The sequence below is a fragment of the Scyliorhinus torazame genome, chromosome 13 (genome assembly GCF_047496885.1).
Source record: "Scyliorhinus torazame isolate Kashiwa2021f chromosome 13, sScyTor2.1, whole genome shotgun sequence".
Lineage (NCBI taxonomy): Eukaryota > Metazoa > Chordata > Chondrichthyes > Carcharhiniformes > Scyliorhinidae > Scyliorhinus > Scyliorhinus torazame.
Genome location: NC_092719.1, coordinates 83,415,072 through 83,438,053, shown reverse-complemented (window position 1 = coordinate 83,438,053; position 22,982 = coordinate 83,415,072). Strand labels below are relative to the sequence as shown.

The 22,982-nt window shown below is 48.7% G+C and overlaps 1 protein-coding gene across 2 annotated transcripts in view; it reads left to right on the top strand.

Annotated features, from left to right (window-relative positions):
- Positions 1-22,982, top strand: part of LOC140388163 (uncharacterized) — a 296,950-nt gene that overhangs the window by 252,541 nt on the left and 21,427 nt on the right. For both annotated transcript variants that reach the window (XM_072471912.1, XM_072471911.1), the window contains one exon: positions 20,169-20,311. In XM_072471912.1, coding sequence (XP_072328013.1) covers positions 20,169-20,311 — 143 coding nt within the window. The remainder of the gene's footprint in view (positions 1-20,168; positions 20,312-22,982) is intronic.

Genomic DNA, 22,982 nt, shown 5'->3' with positions numbered 1-22,982 from the left:
GGCGCAGGATCCTACTCATGTGGAAGGAGGCGAAACCCCCCGGACTGGAGGCCTGGGTAAACGATATGGCGGGGTTTATTAAACTGGAGCAGATAAAGTTTGCCCTGAGAGGATCGGCTCAAGGGTTCACCAGGCGGTGGCAGCCATTTCTCGACTACCTAGGGGAACGTTAGAGGGAAGACAGATGACCAGCAGCAGCAACCCAGGGGGGAGGGGGGGGGGGAGGAGGGGGGGGAGGAGGTTTAGTTGAGAATAGGTCAATAGAGTATGAGGTTTTGTTACTTGTGTATTATTATTATTATTATTATTGTTAAAAAGTTAAAAATTTCTGTTTTGTTATGGTTATCGTTTCGTTTGTTTTGTAAGTGGGAAAAATGTTGCTCAGAGGAAAAAAAATTTCAATAAAATATATATTTTTTTAAAAATCGTTTCTGATAATTGCACTTCAACTTCATCTTCACTCTTTGATTTCCCCTCTTGTCTTAACCTGTGACTTTGCGACCTTGTTACCACACAATCCGGAAAAATCCCAGGCTTTTCGTCCTTCAACACTTCAGTTGTCTGATTTTCCACTGGCTTATCAACCACAGTAGGCATCACTCCCACCTGCGATCCCACGATATCATTGCTCAAGATAAAATGTATTCCTGGACAAGATAGTTTCTCTAATACTCCTACGACCACTTCACCACTCTTCACTGGACTTTCCAACCTTACCTTATATAATGGAACACTACTCCTCTCACCCTGAATTCCACATATTACCACCTTTTCTGGCAACATTCTTCCCAAACTACATAACTCCTCATCTCTTACCATTAAGGATTGACTAGCTCCCGTTTCTCTTAAAATTGTGACTTCTTTACCTGCTCCCCCTGATACACATGAGTAAACTTTACCCACACAAGTAAATTCTTTAAAGAGATCTGGCACCTTTTTGTCAATCACCTCTTGATCAATCTTTTGCACCTCCTTCGCTTCACTTGGGCTTTCCTTTCCCACTTTAACAAACCCCACTGTCTTATCCTGTTTTACCACACCAGCCTTCCCAGTGCTTTTCTTCAACCACCAACACTGTGACTTTCCATGGCCTAGTTTATGACAGTGAAAACATTTGAAACTTTTCATTTCTTTTCCACCATCCTGGATTTCTTTTTTAATCTGAGGTACACTCTCCTTATTATCTCCCATCAGTTCACCTTTGCCTCTACCACGTGAGTATTTCTCATGTCCCCAGTTTCTATCCCTCACAGGCTGAAACTGGTGTCGGAAACCAAGCTTTGATTTATGAACTAATTCATAACCATCTGCCATTTCTGCTGCTAACCTCGCAGTCTTAACCCTCTGCTCTTCAACATGAGTTCCACTACATCAGGAATTGAATTTTTAAACTCCTCCAAAAGTATAATTTGTCTGAGAGCTTCATACGTTTGGTCTATTTTCAAAGCCCTTATCCACCTGTCAAAATTACTCTGTTTGAGCCTTTCAAACTCCATGTACGTTTGACCAAATTCTTGCCTTAAATTTCTAAACCTGTGTCTGTAGGCTTCATGCACCAGTTCATATGCACCTACGGTGGATTTTTTCACCTCCTCATACGTCCCAGATACCTCCTCCGGTAGTGATGCAAACACTTCACTAGCCCTACCAGTAATTGAATCAGTAATACCAACATTCCTGTGGCCATTTCATTTGTTGAGCTACCTTCACAAATGAAATGAAAAAGGCTTCTCGTCAATGGCAATGCTTGGACATATTTAAATAGATCCACACCAAGCCTTCGACTATGACGCTCTTTCTCACTATCCTCATCACTGTCATCCAACTGTACGTTTCCCTTTACATAGAACATAGAAAAATACAGCACAGAACAGGCCCTTCGGTCCACGATGTTGTGCCGAACCTTTGTCCTAGATTAATCAGAGAATTTACAGTGCAGAAAGAGGCCATTCGGCCCATCGCGTCTGCACCGGCTCTTGGAAAGAGCACCCTACCCAAGGTCAACACCTCCACCCTATCCCCATAACCCAGTAACCCCACCCAATACTAAGGGCAATTTTGGACACTGAGGGCAATTTATCATGGCCAATCCACCTAACCTGCACATCTTTGGACTGTGGGAGGAAACCGGAGCACCCGGAGGAAACCCACGCACACACGGGGAGGATGTGCAGATTCCGCACAGACAGTGACCCAAGCCAGAATCAAACCTGAGACCCTGGAGCTGTGAAGCAATTGTGTTATCCAATATGCTACCGTGCTGCCCTTAAGAACAAATTAATCTACACTATATCATTCTACCGTAATTCATGTACCTATCCAATAGCTGCTTGAAGGTCCCTAATGTTTCCGACTCAACTACTTCCACAGGCAGTGCATTCCATGCCCTCACTACTCTCTGGGTAAAGAGCCTACCTCTGACATCCCCCCTATATCTTCCATCATTCACCTTAAATTTATGTCCCGTGGTAATGGTTTGTTCCACTCGGGGAAAAAGCCTCTGACTGTCTACTCTATCTATTCCCCTGATCATCTTATAAACCTCTATCAAGTCGCCCCTCATCCTTCTCTGTTCTAATGAGAAAAGGCCTAGCACCCTCAACCTTTCCTCATAAGACCTACTCTCCATTCCAGGCAACATTGTGGTAAATCTCCTTTGCACCTTTTCCAAAGCTTCCACGTCCTTCCTAAAACGAGGCGACCAGAACTGCACACAGTACTCCAAATGTGGCCTTACCAAGGTTTTGTACAGCTGCATCATCACCTCACGGCTCTTAAATTCAATCCCTCTGTTAATGAACGCTAGCACACCATAGGTCTTCTTTAGAGCTCTATCCAGTTGAGTGGCAACTTTCAAAGATGTATGAACATAGACCCCAAGATCTCTCTGCTCCTCCACATTGCCAAGAACCCAACCGTTAACTCTGTATTCCGCATTCATATTTGTCCTTCCAAAATGGACAACCTCACACTTTTCAGGGTTAAACTCCATCTGCCACTTCTCAGCCCAGCTCCGCATCCTATCTATGTCTCTTTGCAGCCGACAACAGCCCTCCTCACTATCCACAACTCCACCAATCTTCGTATCATCTGCAAATTTACTGACCCACCCTTCAATTCCCTCATCCAAGTCATTCATGAAAATCACAAACAGCAGAGGACCCAGAACTGATCCCTGCGGTACGCCACTGGTAACTGGGATCCAGGCTGAATATTTGCCATCCTCCACCACTCTCTGATTTCTATCGGTTAGCCAGTTCTTTATCCAACTGGCCAAATTCCCCACAATCCCATGCCTCCTTACTTTCTGCATAAGCCTACCATGGGGAACCTTATCAAATACCTTACTAAAATCCATGTACACTACATCCACTGCTTTACCTTCATCCGCATGCTTGGTCACCTCCTCAAAGAATTCAATAAAACTTGTAAGGCAAGACCTACCCCTCACAAAGCCGTGCTAACTATCTCTAATCAAGCAGTGTCTTTCCAGATGTTCAGAAATCCTATCCCTCAGTACCCTTTCTATTACTTTGCCTACCACCGAAGTAAGACCTGTAATTCCCAGGGTTATCCCTATTCCCTTTTTTGAACAGGGGCACGACATTCGCCACTCTCCAATCCCCTGGTACCACCCCTGTTGACTGTGAAGACGAAAAGATCATTGCCAACGGCTCTACAATTTCATCTCTTGCTTCCCATAGAATCTTTGGATATATCCCGTCAGGCCCGGGGGACTTGTCTATCCTCAAGTTTTTCAAAATGCCTAACACATCTTCCTTCCTAACAAGTATTTCCTCGAGCTTATCAGTCTGTTTCACACTGTCCTCTCCAACAATATGGCCCCTCTCATTTGTAAATACTGAAGAAAAGTATTTGTTCAAGACCTTTCCTATCTCTTCAGACTCAATACACAATCTACCGCTACTGTCCTTGATCAGACCTACCCTCGCTCTAGTCATTCTCATATTTCTCACATATTTGTAAAAGGCCTTGGGGTTTTCCTTGATCCTACCTGCCAAAGATTGTTCATGCCCTCTCTTCACTCTCCCAATCCCTTTCTTCAGTTCCCTCCTGGCTATCTTGTATCCCTCCAGCGCCCTGTCTGAACCTTGTTTCCTCAGCTTTACATGAGTCTCCTTCTTCCTCTTAACAAGACATTCAACCTCTCTTGTCAACCATGGTTCCCTCACTCGACCATCTCTTCCCTGCCTGACAGGGACATACATATCAAGGACATGTTGTACCTGTTCCTTGAACAAGTTCCACATTTCACTTGTGTCCTTCCCTGACAGCCTATGTTCCCAACTTATGCACTTCAATTCTTGTCTGACAACATCGTATTTACCCTTCCCCCAATTGTAAACCTTGCCCTGTTGCACGCACCTATCCCTCTCCATTACTAAAGTGAAAGTCACAGAATTGTGGTCACTATCTCCAAAATGCTCCCCCACTAACAAATCTATCACTTGCCCTGGTTCATTACCAAGTACGAAATCCAATATGGCCTCCCCTCTGGTCAGACAATCTACATACTGTGTTAGAAAAGCTTCCTGGACACACTGCACAAACACCACCCCATCCAAACTATTTGATCTAAAGAGTTTCTACTCACTGTTTGGGAAGTTGAAGTCACCCATGACTACTATCCTGTGACTTCTGCACATTTTCAAAATCTGTTTCCCAATCTGTTCCTCCACATCTCTGCTACTATTGGGGGGTCTATAGAAAACTCCCAACAAGGTGACTGCTCCTTTCCTATTTCTGACTTCAACCCATACTACCTCAGTAGGCATATACTCCTCGAACTGCCTTTCTGCAGCTGTTATATTATCTCTAATTAACAATGCCACCCCCCCCCCACCTCTTTTACCACCCTCCCTAATCTTATTGAAACATCTATAACCAGGGACCTCCAACAACCATTTCTGCCCCTCTTCTCTCCAAATTTCCGTGATGGCCACCACATCGTAGTCCCAAGTACCGATCCATGCCTTAAGTTCACCCACCTTATTCCTGATGCTTCTTGTGTTGAAGTATACACACTTCAACCCATCTCCGTGCCTGCAAGTACTCTCCTTTGTCAGTGTTCCCTTCCCCACTGCCTCACTACACGCTTTGGCGTCCTGAATATCGGCTACCTTAGTTGCTGGACTACAAATCCGGTTCCCATTCCCCTGCCAAATTAGTTTAAACCCTCCCGAAGAGTACTAGAAAACCTCCCTCCCAGGATATTGGTTCCCCTCTGGTTCAGATGCAACCCGTCCTGCTTGTACAGGTCCCACCTTCCCCAGAATGCGCTACAATTATCCAAATACCTGAAGCCTTCCCTCCTACACCATTCCTGCAGCCACGTGTTCAACTGCACTCTCTCCCTATTCCTAGCTTTGCTATCACGTGGCACCGGCAACAAACCAGAGATGACAACTCTGTCTGTCCTGGCTTTTAACTTCCAGCCAAACACCCTAAACTCGTTTGTTACCTCCACACCCCTTTTCCTACCTACGTCGTTGGTACCAATGTGCACCACGACTTCTGGCTGCTCCCCCTCCCCCTTAAGGATCCTGAAGACACGATCCGAGACATCCCTGGCCCTGGCACCCGGGAGGCAACATCCCTTCCGGGAGTCTCGCTCGCGACCACAGAATCTCCTATCTGTTCCCCTAACCTTTGAATCTCCTATTACTATTGCTTTTCTATTCTCCCCCCTTCCCTTCTGAGCCCCAGAGCCAGACTCAGTGCCAGAGGCCTGGCCGCTAGGGCCTTCCCCCGGTAGGTCATCCCCTCCAACAGCATCCAAAACGGTATACTTGTTTTGAAGGGGAACGGCCACGAGGGATTCCTGCACTGCCTGCCTGTTTGTTTTCTTTCCCCTGACTGTAACCCAGCTACTCTTGTCCTGTACCTTGGGTGTGGTTACCTCCCTGTAACTCTCCTCTATAACCCCCTATGCCTCCCGGATGATCCGAAGTTCATCCAGCTGCAGCTCCAGTTCCCTAACACGGTCTCTGAGGAGCTGGATTTGGGTGCACTTCCCACAGGTATAGTCAGCGGGGACACCGGTGGTATCCCTCACCACCCACATCCTACAGGAGGAGCATGCAACTGGCATAGTCTTACCTTACAGAATATAGCCGCCCTGTGGACCAACTGGACCTCCGCCCTCCGACTCTGCTCCCAGTCAGCTGTACTCTCTGTAAACTCCTGGCTCCCTTCTCGCTCTTTTCGGAAATGAAAGGAGCACCTTGCTCCCTCCTCACCTAACTCCCTCAGTCACCAAACTCTCACTATAGCACTTAAATGCACCAAATTCAGCACTCCCTCAGTCACCAAACTCTCACTACAGCACTTAAATGCACCAAATTCAGCACTCCCTCAGTCACCAAACTCTCACTATAACACTCAAATGCACCAAATTCAGCACTCCCTCAGTCACCAAACTCTCACTATAGCACTGAAATGCACCAAATTCAGCACTCCCTCAGTCACCAAACTCTCACTATAGCACTCAAATGCACCAAATTCAGCACTCAGTGCAGACAAAGTATGCCAACTTTAACTGACTGTTATGTTTCATGACCATTTTCCGAAGTTCAAACTCTCTCACTTTATCTTTCCCTGATCTGTATCTCCCTTTCTCTTTCTTTTTGTTCTGCTAGCGCTATTCCTTCTTTTCTTCTTGCTCCTTTCCTTTTTCCTCTCTATCTCTTTCTCTTTCCGCTCTCTCTCTTTCTTTATCCTCTCTTTCGTATTCAAGCTGCTTTAATTCTTTCTCATGTTCAAGTTGCTTAATCTGTACCTGGATCTTTGCCATTTCTAATGAGTCAGACTGTATCTCAGGCAACTTTAAATGCTTAGCCACTGCCATAATTACCTCATCTTTTTGCATTTTGTCAGGTAATGTTAACTGCAATGTTTTTGCCAAATCTAACAGTCTGCTTTTAGTCTCTGTTCGTAAGGCAGTGTGTGTGACCTTCTCCACCCCCAAAAACTTCAGAGCCTCTGAAAGAGTTATATCTGGGGGAAAGGCAATTATGATGCGATGAGGCATGACTTAGGATGCATCGGATGGAGAGAAAAACTGCAGGGGATGGGCACAATGGAAATGTGGAGCTTGTTCAAGGAACAGCTACTGCGTGTCCTTGATAAGTATGTACCTGTCAGGCAGGGAGGAAGTGGTCGAGCAAGGGAACCGTGGTTTACTAAAGCAGTCGAAACACTTGTCAAGAGGAAGAAGGAGGCTTATGTAAAGATGAGACATGAAGGTTCAGTTAGGGCGCTCGAGAGTTACAAGTTAGCTAGGAAGGACCTAAAGAGAGAGCTAAGAAGAGCCAGGAGGGGACATGAGAAGTCTTTGGCAGGTAGGATCAAGGATAACCCTAAAGCTTTCTATAGATATGTCAGGAATAAAAGAATGACTAGGGTAAGAGTAGGGCCAGTCAAGGACAGTAGTGGGAAGTTGTGCTTAGAGTCCGAGGAGATAGGAGAGGTGCTAAATGAATATTTTTCGTCAGTATTCACACAGGAAAAAGACAATGTTGTCGAGGAGAATACTGAGATTCAGGCTACTAGACTAGAAGGGCTTGAGGTTCATAAGGAGGAGGTGTTAGCAATTCTGGAAAGTGTGAAAATAGATAAGTCCCCTGGGCCGGATGGGATTTATCCTAGGATTCTCTGAGAAGCTAGCGAGGAGATTGCTGAGCCTTTGGCTTTGATCTTTAAGTCATCTTTGTCTACAGGAATAGTGCCAGAAGACTGGAGGATAACAAATGTTGTCCCCTTGTTCAAGAAGGGGAGTAGAGACAACCCCGGTAACTATAGACCAGTGAGCCTTACTTCTGTTGTGGGCAAAATCTTGGAAAGGTTTATAAGAGATAGGGTGTATAATCATCTGGAAAGGAATAATTTGATTAGAGATAGTCAACACGGTTTTGTGAAGGGTAGGTCGTGCCTCACAAACCTTATTAAGTTCTTTGAGAAGGTGACCAAACAGGTGGATGAGGGTAAAGCGTTTTGAGGGTAAAGATGTGGTGTATATGGATTTCAGTAAAGCGTTTGATAAGGTTCCCCACGGTAGGCTACTGCAGAAAATACGGAGGCATGGGATTCAGAGAGATTTAGCAATTTGGATCAGAAATTGACTAGCTGGGAGACTTCCGGTGACGGCGGGCGGGAGGCGGCCGCACAGTGGAGGGCTCCCGTTCGGGAACGGCATTTTCGGGGCTTTAAGCCCGGTCCCAGGGTCCACGGAGGCGGCAGAAGCAGGGAGAAGGCACGGAGGAGGCACAGTGTAGACACAGGAGGAAAAAAAAACAAAGAAAAATGTCGAGGGTGAGCAAAAAAACTGCCGGAAAAAAAACAGCTGAAGGTCCGTCGCGGAGTGGAAAGGTCACCGCGGGGTCACCAGGGAAAATGGAGGCTGGAGCACCAGGGAAGGCCGCACTGCTTACGGCTGAAGAAACAACTAAGGTGATGGCTGCGGAATTTGAAAAGCAGTTGGCGCAGATTGCGAAATGCATGGAGAGGGTGAGGAAGGAGATGAGGGAGGTTTTGAGTGTGCTGGTGGAGGGGGCGGTTTCCCCGGTGAGGACGGAGGTGGCGAGCGCAGTGACGGAGGTGCGAGAGCAAGGGGAGGCGCTGAAGGAAGTGGAGGAGACGTTATTGCAGCACGGTGATCAACTTGCCTCGATGGGGAAAGAGATGCGGAAGGTGATGGACACTAACAAGGATCTGCGAGGAAAAATGGAAGGCCTGGAAAACAGACTTTTATTTTGGAACGGCGGAAGCAGCGGAGGAGTTTGCGAAAGCAGAAGGATTGTGGCAGAACTGACAAATTGAGGAATGGCCATGTGCCGATGTAACCTCATAACTGTATTTTCTTCTATTTTGTATCACTGCGCGCGGGTGTAGAGGCTAAAGGAGCCAATGTGGTATATATTTGGACAAGGGAAGGGATGGGACTTTCACTCGAAATGAGAGTTCTTTGGGGTGTAGGTGGATATGCGGGGTTTGTGTGCTAAAAGGGGATCTTTGGGCTTTCCTAGGGCCGGGCAAGTGGGAAAGGGACCCGGGCGGGGGCCTCCAGAGCCGGCCAGTGAACGGGAGTGAGGTGGGGGGAGGGGCTGCGACCATCGGAGCCTGGCAAAACAGGGTCCGAGTGGTCTAGCCGGGGTGGAAAGTTGGGGGGAAGGAACCGAGGTTGGGACGAGGAGTTTTACAAGAGGCAGTGGACGGGAGGAGCTGGAGACCTGGGGTGGGGGGGGGGGGGGGGGGGCGGGGAGCTGTGTAAGATTAAGGGTGACTACGGGTAATCCCTGATTCCTTTTTGTCATTTATTTATGTAAACATGCGGGTTGAGGTTCGGGGGTTGGTGTTGTAGATGGGATCGTTGTTATTATGGGGACTGATATAGACAAAGGGTGGTGGTTGATGGGAAGTGTTCAGACTGGAGTCCAGTTACTAGTGGTGTACCACAAGGATCTGTTTTGGGTCCACTGCTGTTTGTCATTTTTATAAATGACCTGGAGGAGGGCGTAGAATGATGGGCGAGTAAATTTGCAGATGACACTAACGTCGGTGGAGTTGTGGACAGTGCGGAAGGATGTTACAAGTTACAGAGGGACATAGATAAGCTGCAGCGCTGGGCTGAGAGGTGGCAAATGGAGTTTAATGCAGATAAGTGAGGTGATTGTACGTAGATCCTTGAAAGTTGCCACTCAGGTTGAGTGGGTTGTTAAGAAGGCGTACGGTGTGTTAGCTTTTATTGGTAGAGGGATTGAGTTTCGGAGCCATGAGGTCATGTTGCAGCTGTACAAAACTCTGGTGCGGCCGCATTTGGAGTATTGCGTGCAATTCTGGTCGCCGCATTATAGGAAGGATATGGAAGCATTGGAAAGGGTGCAGAGGAGATTTACCAGAATGTTGCCTGGTATGGAGGGAAGATCTTATGAGGAAAGGCTGAGGGACTTGAGGCTGTTTTCGTTAGAGAGAAGGTTAAGAGGTGACTTAATTGAGGCATACAAGATGATCAGAGGATTGGATAGGGTGGACAGTGAGAGCCTTTTTCCTCAGATGGTGATGTCTGGCACGAGGGGACATAGCTTTAAATTGAGGGGAGATAGACATAAGACAAATGTCAGAGGTAGGTTCTTTACTCAGAGAGTAGTAAGGGCGTGGAATGCCCTGCCTGCAACAGTAGTGGACTCACCAACACTAAGGGCATTCAAATGGTCATTGGATAGACATATGGACGATAAGGGAATAGTGTAGATGGGCTTTAGAGTGGTTTCACAGGTCGGCGCAACATCGAGGGCCGAACGGCCTGTACTGCGCTGTAATGTTCTATGTTCTATATATGGGGAGCACACGGCCCACTCTGCAGGTGTGGTACAGCAGAAATGGAAAAGTATTTTTTGAAGCAAAACAATGTTTATTCTATGAACTCAAGTTAACCTTTTTAAAACATACAGTGAACATCTTAGCAACCATCAATTCAAATACAACCCCTAAAGAATACAACACAAAGTAATCCTTAATATCTTCCCAACAACATCCAGAAGACAAAAGAAACACCTTTTAACAGAAGCACATTAGGTTTACATTCGCTACTGAGAACATTTATAATTCTGAATTCACCAAATGATCAAGAGATAGTCTTTTCATGGCAGAGAGAACAGCAGTACAGCTGCTCTGTCTGGCTTCAGCTCCAACACTGAAAATGAAACTACAACACACCCTGCAGCAAACAGCCTAAAACAAAAGTAAAAAGCTGACAGACAGCCCAGCTCCACCCACACTCTGACATCACTGATAAACACCCATTTCTTAAAGGTACATTTCTTAAGCACCCATTTCTTAAAGGTGCTCTCACATGACAGTGGTAGGGAGTTCAAGGTGCTGCGGTGTACCGGCACCTCCCCTGCGGGAGTCCCCGGCACGGGCCCCATCCCCTCCTCCCTCGTGGTGCCTGACTGCCCCCTGGCTTTTCCATGGGATGGGGGTGCGAGCGTAGATATCCCCTGAGGCTTCCCCACCACCTGGTGCTGCCAGTCTTGGAGGCCCGCTCCGGTCTCGACCAGGGTCTGCATGCTTGTGGGCCATGGAGCACAGGAAGTGGACCATAACCTCTGGGTCTGTGTCACCTCAGCCAGTACTGCACCATCTCCCTCTAGAATTGGGCCACCTCCCTTTGTGTCTGCGCCACGTCAGCAAGCGTCAGGGCATTGCGACTTTCCCAGCCACGGCATGCTGTGACTGTGCCATGCTCAGAAGCGCCGCTGCAATTTCCAGGTGGCTCTGGCACAGGGCAGCATGGTTGTACAGTGGTTAGCACTGTTGCTTCACAGCGCTTTGGAGGTGTACCTATGGGCTATATCGAAGATGGACGGTGTGCGTCCTCCAACCAGCAGATGGCGGTGCAGACAAACTGGGCTGGATTCACTGCTTTTGAGACTAAATGTTGACGCCAGCAGAGGAACTGTGCCGTTTTACGATGGAAAAATTGGTGCCGAACCCTCACCCATCTTGCGACTGGGTGAGGGGCTGGCAGCTGGGGTGAGTAAAACTCCCAGCTCCCATGACAGAAACGGCTGGAGAATGTCCGATTTGGAATCAAACCGGCACTGCTGTTGGAGGCTATTCTCCGCCCAATCGCGTTTTGCGATTTTAGGATTCTAATGTGAATCCAGCCCATTATGTGGTCTCTAGATCAAGGTCATGCGACCAGTGACTCCCATATAAGGGAAGACACATACAGCCATCTACAGAAGAAGATTGAGGGTGTAATAAGACATACAAGTGAATGGTCGGTGCTAGGTGCAGATTCCAGAGCAGTAATAAGCTATATTCCCACACGAGACTCAATAAAAGATTCTGGTTTGGACAAGGCAATGTGTTTGGTGGACTCCTTCGTATGGTATAAAGGTCCAAACACAACAAGCGCCAGGGTCCCAGGTTCGATTCCCACTTGGGTCACTGACAGTGTGGAGTCTGCACGTTCTCCCTATGTCTGCATGGGTTTCCTCCGGGTGCTCCGGTTTCCTCCCACAAGTCCCGAAGATGTGATTGTTCGGTGAATTGGTCATTTTTAAATTTTTTGAAAAATATGTGTATTCAAAGTTTTTCCAACAAAAATGTTCAACCAATTAAACCCCCCCCCCCCGTAACAGAAAAGAAAAAGAGAAGGAACCGAACAAGACATAAACATATCAATCCAACATAATACAGAACTTGTACAATGGGTTCCTCCCGCACATATTGACTCTCCCATATGTTTATGTTTTTCCTTTTTCAAGTGCCCTTAGGAAAACCGTCTTCCCCGCCCACCCATATACCCCCCCCACCCCCCGAAAGAGACCCCCCCCCTCCCCTCTCCACCACTCCCCCCCCCCCCCCCCCCCCCCCCACCCCCCTCCCTCCCTGGGTTGCTGCTGCTGCTGACCGACCTCCTTCTAACGCTCCGCGAGATAATCTAGGAACAGTTGCCACCGCCTGAAGAACCCCTGCGCAGACCCTCTCAAGGCAAACTTTATCCTCTCCAGCTTCACGAACCCTGCCATGTCATTTATCCAGGCTTGCACACTGGGGGGCTTTGCGTCTTTCCATAATAGCAAGATCCTCCGCCGGGCTACCAGGGACGCAAAGGCCAGAATACAGGCCTTTTTCACTTCCTGCACTCCCGGCTCGTCCGCCACCCCAAATAATGCCAGCTCCCAACTTGGCTTGACCTGGACTTTCACCACCTTAGACATAGTCCTCGCGAAACCCCTCCAGAACCCATCCAGTGCCGGGCACGACCAGAACATATGGCCGTGATTCGCCGGGCTTCCTGAGCACCTCCCACATCTGTCCTCCACCCCAAAGAACCTACTCAGCCTCGCCCCTGTCATATGCGCTCTGTGAATAACCTTAAACTGTATCAGGCTAAGCCTGGCACACAAGGAAGAAGAATTAACCCTACTCAGGGCATCAGCCCACAGACCCTCTTCAATCTCCTCCCCCAATTCCTCCTCCCATTTGCCCTTCAGCTCCTCTACCAAAGCCTCCTCCTCTTCTTTCATCTCCTGATATATCGCCGAAACCTTGCCTTCTCCGACCCATACACCCGAATTGGACATTTTAAATTCTTCCTCTGTCTACTCAAAGTGGCGCTGGAGTGTGGCGACTGGGGATTTTTACAGTAACTTCATTGCAGTGTTTTTTTTAATCAAATATTTTATTGAAAATTTTTGGTCAACCAACACAGCACATTGTGCATCCTTTACACAACATTATAACCACACAAATAACAATGACCTATTTTATAAACAAAAAAAAAAAATGAATAAATAATAAATAACAAAAATGAAAACTAGCCCTAATTGGCAACTGCCTTGTCACAAGTAACACTCTCCAAAAATACAATTCAACAGTCCAACATACAATTATCCGTAGCAAAGACCCATACATACCATACAGTATACACTAACAACCCTGAGAGTCCTTCTGGTTCCTCCTCCCCCATCCCCCCCACCCCTCCCCTCCCCCCCCCTCCCCCCCCACCCCTCCCCGCCCCCACCCCCACCCCTCCCCCCCCCCCCCGATCCTGGGCTGCTGCTGCTGCCTTCTTTTTCCCATTCCGTCTATCTTTCTGCGAGGTATTCGACGAACGGTTGCCACCGCCTGGTGAACCCTTGAGCCGACCCCCTTAGGACGAACTTAATCCGCTCTAGCTTTATAAACCCCGCCATGTCATTTATCCAGGTCTCCACCCCCGGGGGCTTGGCTTCTTTCCACATTAGCAATATCCTGCGCCGGGCTACTAGGGACGCAAAGGCCAAAACATCGGCCTCTCTCGCCTCCTGCACTCCCGGCTCTTGTGCAACCCCAAATATAGCCAACCCCCAGCTTGGTTCGACCCGGACTCCTACTACTTTTGAAAGCACCTTTGTCACCCCCATCCAAAACCTCTGTAGTGCCGGGCATGACCAAAACATATGGGTATGATTCGCTGGGCTTCTCGAGCACCTCGCACACCTATCCTCCACCCCAAAAAATTTACTGAGCCGTGCTCCAGTCATATGTGCCCTGTGTAATACCTTAAACTGAATCAGGCTTAGCCTGGCACACGAGGACGACGAGTTTACCCTGCTTAGGGCATCTGCCCACAGCCCCTCCTCGATCTCCTCCCCCAGCTCTTCTTCCCATTTCCCTTTTAGTTCATCTACCATAGTCTCCCCTTCGTCCCTCATTTCCCTATATATATCTGACACCTTACCATCCCCCACCCATGTCTTTGAGATCACTCTGTCCTGCACCTCTTGTGTCGGGAGCTGCGGGAATTCCCTCACCTGTTGCCTCGCAAAAGCCCTCAGTTGCATATACCTGAATGCATTCCCTTGGGGCAACCCATATTTCTCGGTCAGCGCTCCCAGACTCGCGAACTTCCCATCCACAAACAGATCTTTCAGTTGCGTTATTCCTGCTCTTTGCCACATTCCATATCCCCCATCCATTCCCCCCGGGGCAAACCTATGGTTGTTTCTTATCGGGGACCCCCCCAAGGCTCCAGTCTTTCCCCTATGCCGTCTCCACTGTCCCCAAATCTTCAGTGTAGCCACCACCACCGGGCTTGTGGTGTAGTTCCTCGGTGAGAACGGCAATGGGGCTGTCACCATAGCCTGTAGGCTAGTCCCCCTACAGGACGCCCTCTCTAATCTCTTCCACGCCGCTCCCTCCTCCTCTCCCATCCACTTACTCACCATTGAAATATTAGCGGCCCAATAATACTCACTTAGGCTCGGTAGTGCCAGCCCCCCCCTATCCCTGCTACGCTGTAAGAATCCCTTCCTCACTCTCGGGGTCTTCCCGGCCCACACAAAACCCATGATGCTCTTTTCAATCCTTTTAAAAAAAGCCTTCGTGATCACCACCGGGAGGCACTGAAACACAAAGAGGAATCTCGGGAGGACCACCATCTTAACCGCCTGCACCCTCCCTGCCATTGACAGGGATACCATATCCCATCTCTTGAAATCCTCCTCCATCTGTTCCACCAACCGCGTTAAATTTAACCTATGCAATGTGCCCCAATTCTTAGCTATCTGGATCCCCAGGTAACGAAAGTCCCTTGTTACCTTCCTCAACGGTAGGTCCTCTATTTCTCTACTCTGCTCCCCTGGATGCACCACAAACAACTCACTTTTCCCCATGTTCAATTTATACCCTGAAAAATCCCCAAACTCCCCAAGTATCCGCATTATTTCTGGCATCCCCTCCGCCGGGTCCGCCACGTATAGTAGCAAATCGTCCGCATACAAAGATACCCGGTGCTCTTCTCCTCCCCTAAGTACTCCCCTCCACTTCTTGGAACCCCTCAACGCTATCGCCAGGGGCTCAATCGCCAGTGCAAACAATAATGGGGACAGAGGGCATCCCTGCCTTGTCCCTCTATGGAGCCGAAAATATGCAGATCCCCGTCCATTCGTGACCACGCTCGCCACTGGGGCCCTATACAACAGCTGCACCCATCTAACATACCCCTCTCCAAAGCCAAATCTCCTCAACACCTCCCACAAATAATCCCACTCCACTCTATCAAATGCTTTCTCGGCATCCATCGCCACTACTATCTCCGTTTCTCCCTCTGGTGGGGCCATCATCATTACCCCTAGCAACCTCCGTATATTCGTGTTCAGCTGTCTCCCCTTCACAAACCCAGTTTGGTCCTCGTGGACCACCCCCGGGACACATTCCTCTATTCTCATTGCTATTACCTTGGCCAGGACCTTGGCATCTACATTTAGGAGGGAAATAGGTCTATAGGACCCGCATTGTAGCGGGTCCTTTTCCTTCTTTAAGAGAAGCGATATCGTTGCTTCAGACATAGTCGGGGGCAGTTGTCCCCTTTCCTTTGCCTCATTAAAGGTCCTCGTCAGTACCGGGGCGAGCAAGTCCACATATTTTCTATAGAATTCGACTGGGAATCCATCCGGTCCCGGGGTCTTTCCCGCCTGCATGCTCCTAATTCCTTTCACCACTTCTTCTACCTCGATCTGTGCTCCCAGTCCCACTCTTTCCTGCTCTTCCACCTTGGGAAATTCCAGCCGATCCAAGAAGCCCATCATTCTCTCCCTCCCATCCGGGGGTTGAGCTTCATATAATTTTTTATAAAATGTCTTGAACACTCCATTCACTCTCTCCGCTCCCCGCTCCATCTCTCCTTCCTCATCCCTCACTCCCCCTATTTCCCTCGCTGCTCCCCTTTTCCTCAATTGGTGTGCCAGCAACCTGCTCGCCTTCTCCCCATATTCGTACTGTACACCCTGTGCCTTCCTCCATTGTGCCTCTGCAGTGCCTGTAGTCAGCAAGTCAAATTCTACATGTAGCCTTTGCCTTTCCCTGTACAGTCCCTCCTCCGGTGCTTCCGCATATTGTCTGTCCACCCTCAAAAGTTCTTGCAGCAACCGCTCCCGTTCCTTACTCTCCTGCTTCCCTTTATGTGCCCTTATTGATATCAGCTCCCCTCTAACCACCGCCTTCAACGCCTCCCAGACCACTCCCACCTGGACCTCCCCATTATCATTGAGTTCCAAGTACTTTTCAATGCACCCCCTCACCCTTAGACACACCCCCTCATCTGCCATTAGTCCCATGTCCATTCTCCAGGGTGGGCGCCCTCCTGTTTCCTCCCCTATCTCCAAGTCCACCCAGTGTGGAGCGTGATCCGAAATGGCTATAGCCGTATACTCCGTTCCCCTCACCTTCGGGATCAATGCCCTACCCAGCACAAAAAAGTCTATTCGCGAGTAGACTTTATGGACATAGGAGAAAAACGAGAACTCCTTACTCCTAGGTCTGCTAAATCTCCACGGGTCTACACCTCCCATCTGCTCCATAAAATCTTTAAGTACCTTGGCTGCTGCCGGCCTCCTTCCAGTCCTGGACTTCGACCTATCCAGCCCTGGTTCCAACACCGTATTAAAATCTCCCCCCATTATCAGCTTTCCCATCTCTAGGTCCGGAATGCGTCCTAGCATCCGCCTCATAAAATTGGCATCATCCCAGTTCGGGGCATATACGTTTACCAAAACCACCGTCTCCCCCTGTAGTTTGCCACTCACCATCACGTATCTGCCCCCGTTATCCGCCACTATAGTCTTTGCCTCGAACATTACCCGCTTCCCCACTAATATAGCCACCCCCCTGTTTTTCGCATCTAGCCCCGAATGGAACACCTGCCCCACCCATCCTTTGCGTAGCCTAACCTGGTCTATCAGTTTCAGGTGCGTTTCCTGTAACATAACCACATCTGCCTTAAGTTTCTTAAGGTGTGCGAGTACCCGTGCCCTCTTTATCGGCCCGTTCAGCCCTCTCACGTTCCACGTGATCAGCCGAGTTGGGGGGCTTCCTACCCCCCCCCCCCCCTTGTCGATTAGCCATCACCTTTTTCCAGCTCCTCACCCGGTTCCCACGCAGCTGTATCTCCCCCAGGCGGTGCCCCCCCGCCCATCCTCTCCCATACCAGCTCCCCCCTCTCCCCAGCAGCAGCAACCCAGTAATTCCCCCCTCCCACCCCCCCGCTAGCGTAATTACTCCCCCCATGTTGCTCCCAGAAGTCAGCAAACTCTGGCTGACCTCGGCTTCCCCCCGTGACCTCGGCTCGCACCGTGCGACGCCCCCTCCTTCCTGCTTCTCTATTCCCGCCATGAATATCATAGCGCGGGAACCAAGCCCGCGCTTCTCCCTTGGCCCCGCCCCCAATGGCCAACGCCCCATCTCCTCCACCTCCCCTCCCCCCCCCATCACCACCTGTGGGAGAGAGAAAAGTTACCACATCGCAGGATTAGTACATAAAACCCCTCTTTGCCCCCCACATTCGCCCCACCACTTTGTTCGAACGTTCTTTTTAATAACCCGCTCATTCCAGTTTTTCTTCCACAATAAAAGTCCATGCTTCATCCGCCGTCTCAAAGTAGTGGTGCCTCCCTCGATATGTGACCCACAGTCTTGCCGGTTGCAGCATTCCAAATTTTATCTTCTTTTTATGAAGCACCGCCTTGGCCCGATTAAAGCTCGCCCTCCTTCTCGCCACCTCCGCACTCCAGTCTTGATAAACGTGGATCACCGCGTTCTCCCATTTACTGCTCCGAGTTTTCTTCGCCCATCTAAGGACCATTTCTCTATCCTTAAAACGGAGGAATCTCACCACTATGGCTCTGGGAATTTCTCCTGCTCTCGGTCCTCGCGCCATCACTCGGTATGCTCCCTCCACCTCCAACGGACCCGCCGGGGCCTCCGCTCCCATTAACGAGTGCAGCATCGTGCTCACATATGCCCCGACGTCCGCTCCCTCCACACCTTCAGGAAGACCAAGAATCCTCAGGTTGTTCCTCCTTGCGTTGTTTTCCAGTGCCTCCAACCTTTCCACACATCGTTTCTGATGTGCCTCCTGCGTCTCCGTCTTCACCACCAGGCCCTGTATATCGTCCTCATTCTCGGCTGCCTTTGCCTTCACGACCCGAAGCTCCCGCTCCTGGGTCTTTTGTTCCTCCTTTAGCCCTTCGATCGCCTGTAGTATCGGGGCCAACAGCTCTTTCTTCATTTCCTTTTTGATCTCTTCCACACAGCATTTCAAGAACTCTTGTTGTTCAGGGCCCCATGTTAAACTGCCACCTTCCGACGCCATCTTGGTTTTTGCTTGCCTTCCTTGCCGCTGTTCTAAAGGATCCACTGCAATCTGGCCACTCTCTCCTCCTTTTTCCATCCGTATCCAGGGTGGATTCCCTTCTGGTTTACCGCACAGTGTTTTTAGCCGTCAAAATTGCCGTTGGGGCTCCTATCAAGAGCCCAAAAGTCCGTTTCACAGGGAGCTGCCGAAACGTGCGACTTAGCTGGTCATCGCCGCACCCGGAAGTCGTCCATTGCAGTGTTAATGGACGCCTACTTGTGACAATAATGGTTAATATATATTATTATTATACTTCCAGAATGCACAGTGAGAAAAAACTGATTATAGAATCACTCAGTGTGTGTCATAATTTAAAAAAATAATATGTATATATATTTTTTTTAATGTTTTCATTCAAGGTTTTTCAATAATTTTTACAAAACACTCCAAAAAGGAAAATAATACAAAGAAAACAGGGCAATATGCCAGCAAAACAAAACAACTTAACCCTCTAAACGATTAACAATTTAACACCCATCTCAAAGCAAAATGGGGCATGCGGCCCTTCCAAAAAGAAAAATAAATCAGCCCCCCTCCCTCCCCCTCCCTCCCTCCCTCACCCCCTCCTCCCTCCTCCCTCCCCCCTCCCTCCCCCCTCCCTCCCTTCTCCTCCCCCTCCCCCTTCTTCTCCCCCCCCTCCAAATCTCTTGAGTGTAATGAAGATTAAATATTCATAGATCACAATAAAACTTTGTTACTTACTGTTTTATCTGCAGTAAAAGTAATTGGTGAATAAATAATTTTCTTAAGTTAAAGAAATATTTCATTGTGTAACTGCTTGTGCACCTTGCCATTCAAAACAGAAGGAAAATCTGCAGAGTTCCCAATGCCACGATTACAGGAACAGGGGCCAGCACAACTCACAGATGTGATTTGTCATCTGAAGTACAGTGAAAAATATGCTTTGAAATGTTTGCATTCTGCAGCTTTCCAGTCTGCATCTATTAGGTTACACCGAGTAGCTGGGGACATATTTGGGAGGTTAAGGAATACAAGATCACGGTGCAGATAGGAAAATGGTAATGTCATTGACTAGTAATTGAGATGCCCAAACTAATGCTCTGGGGACATGGGTTAGAAGCCTCTCATGATAGCTTGTGGGATTTAAATTCAATTAATAAATGTAATGAATTAATGAAAAAGAACGTGAAATTGGAAACTAAACTGCAATGGGAACTATCATTGTATGTCATAAAAACCCATCTGGTTCACTCATGTCCTTTAGGGAAGGAAATCTCCCGTCCTTACCTGGTTTGGCCTACATGTGACTCCAGATCCACAGCAATGTGGCTGACTCTTAACTGCTTTCCAGGGCAATTAGGGCTGGCAGAAAATTCTGGCCTTGCCAGTGATGCCACATTCCATAAAAATATGAAATAAAATCATGTCCAGAGTCAACAACATTTGCCTTCTCGTCCCTCGCTGCTGACTGACAGACAAACCCTCTCCTTGTTGCCAACAGATGTACATTGGAGGCAAGTTGCTGTTTGCAGACCACATTTTTAATGGGTACAGTAACACCATAAAGAATCTGAAGAAGCAAATTGCCATGACATATGATGACTACCTAATGGGCCGCCACCTGCTGTATGACTTCAGGTTCAGGTATTTTATTCCCTGTCTTATGTCAACTCTCATTTATGATACTCACTGTTCCTAGATGACCTTTGATACTCTCATTTATGATACTCACTGTTCCTAGATGACCTTTGCATCTGTCACATTGAAAAAAAAATGAAGCACCTGATTGAATATTAACTTCTGTCAGACACCCATTTGGTAATAATGCCACCACATAGGAATTCTGAAAAGATTTGTATAGGTAGCATAACAAATGCAGCAATTCCTGTAGTTACGTCAGCAGTTCCCAGAGATACAGCACTGCACTCCAATCACTGACTGTTCCAGAGGACCCAGAGATTCATCGTTGCTCACTAAGGATACACTGGCAATTCCAGGAGTTCCATTGATACAACGCTGCTGACTTAGACACAATCTGGCTGTTCCAGGGACCCAGGATTACAGTGCTACTCACTAACACACTCACTGGCTGTTCCAGGGACCCAGCATTACAGTGCTACTCACCAACACACTCACTGGCTGTTCCAGGGACCCAGCATTACATTGCTACTCACCAACACACTCACTGGCTGTTCCAGGGACCCAGCATTACATTGCTACTCACTAACACACTCACTGGCTGTTCCAGGGACCCAGCATTACAGTGCTACTCACTAACACACTCACTGGCTGTTCCAGGGACCCAGCATTACATTGCTACTCACTAACACACTCACTGGCTGTACCAGGGAACCCAGCTATACAGCGCAACTCACCAACACACTCACTGGCTGTTCCAGGGACCCAGCATTACATTGCTACTCACTAACACACTCACTGGCTGTTCCAGGGACCCAGCATTACAGTGCTACTCACTAACGCACTCACTGGCTGTTCCAGGGACCCAGCATTACATTGCTACTCACTAACACACTCACTGGCTGTACCAGGGAACCCAGCTATACAGCGCAACTCACCAACACACTCACTGGCTGTTCCAGGGGTCCCAGTGATACAGCACTGCTCTCTAACTCACTCACTGGCTGTACCAGGGGTCCCAGTGATACAGCACTGCTCTCTAACTCACTCACTGGCTGTACCAGGGGTCCCAGTGATACAGCACTGCTCTCCAACTCACTCACTGGCTGTACCAGGGGTCCCAGTGATACAGCACTGCTCCCTAACACACTCACTGGCTGTTCCATGGGTCCCAGTGATACAGTGCTACTCACCAACACACTCACTGGCTGTTCCAGGGGTCCCAGTGATACAGTGCTGGTCTCTAATACACTCACTGGCTGTTTCAGCGGTCCCAGTGATACAACACTGCTCTCTAGCTCACTCACTGGCTGTTCCAGGGGTCCCAGTGATACACCACTGCTCTCTAACACACTTACTGGCTGTTCCAGGGGTCCCAGTGATACAGCACTGCTCCCTAACACACTCACGGGCTGTTCCAGGGGTCCCAGTGATACAGCACTGCTCCCTAACACACTCACGGCTATTCCAGGGGTCCCAGTGATACAGCACTGCTCTCTAACACACTCACTGGCTGTACCAGGGGTCCCAGTGATACAGTGCTGCTCTCTAACACACTCACTGGCTGTTCCAGGGGTCCCAGTGATACGGCAGGGCTCTCTAACACACTCACTGGCTGTTCCAAAGAACAAAGAACAAAGAAATGTACAGCACAGGAACAGGCCCTTCGGCCCTCCAAGCCCGTGCCGACCATGCTGCCCGACTAAACTACAATCTTCTCCACTTCCTGGGTCCGTATCCCTCTATTCCCATCCTATTCATGTATTTGTCAAGATGCCCCTTAAATGTCACTATCGTCCCTGCTTCCACCACCTCCTCCGGTAGCGAGTTCCAGGCACCCACTACCCTCTGCGTAAAAAACTTGCCTCGTACATCTACTCTAAACCTTGCCCCTCTCACCTTAAACCTATGCCCCCTAGTAATTGACCCCTCAACCCTGGGGAAAAGCCTCTGATTATCCACTCTGTCTATGCCCCTCATAATTTTGTATACCTCTATCAGGTCTCCCCTCAACCTCCTTCGTTCCAGTGAGAACAAACCGAGTTTATTCAACCGCTCCTCATAGCTAATGCCCTCCATACCAGGCAACATTCTGGTAAATCTCTTCTGCACCCTCTCTAAAGCCTCCACATCCTTCTGGTAGTGTGGCGACCAGAATTGAACACTATACTCCAAGTGTGGCCTAACTAAGATTCTATACAGCTGTAACATGACTTGCCAATTCTTATACTCAATGCCCCGGCCAATGAAGGCAAGCATGCCGTATGCCTTCTTGACTACCTTCTCCACCTGTGTTGCCCCTTTCAATGACCTGTGGACCTGTACTCCTAGATCTCTTTGACTTTTAATACTCTTGAGGGTTCTACCATTCACTGTATATTCCCTACCTGCATTAGACCTTCCAAAATGCATTACCTCACATTTGTCCAGATTAAACTCCATCTGCCATCTCTCCGCCCAAGTCTCCAAACAATCTAAATCCTGCTGTATCCTCTGACAGTCCTCATCGCTATCCGCAATTCCACCAACCTTTGTGTCGTCTGCAAACTTACTAATCAGGCCAGTTACATTTTCCTCCAAATCATTTATATATACTACAAAGAGCAAAGGTCCCAGCACTGATCCCTGTGGAACACCACTGGTCACAGCCCTCCAATTAGAAAAGCATCCTTCCATT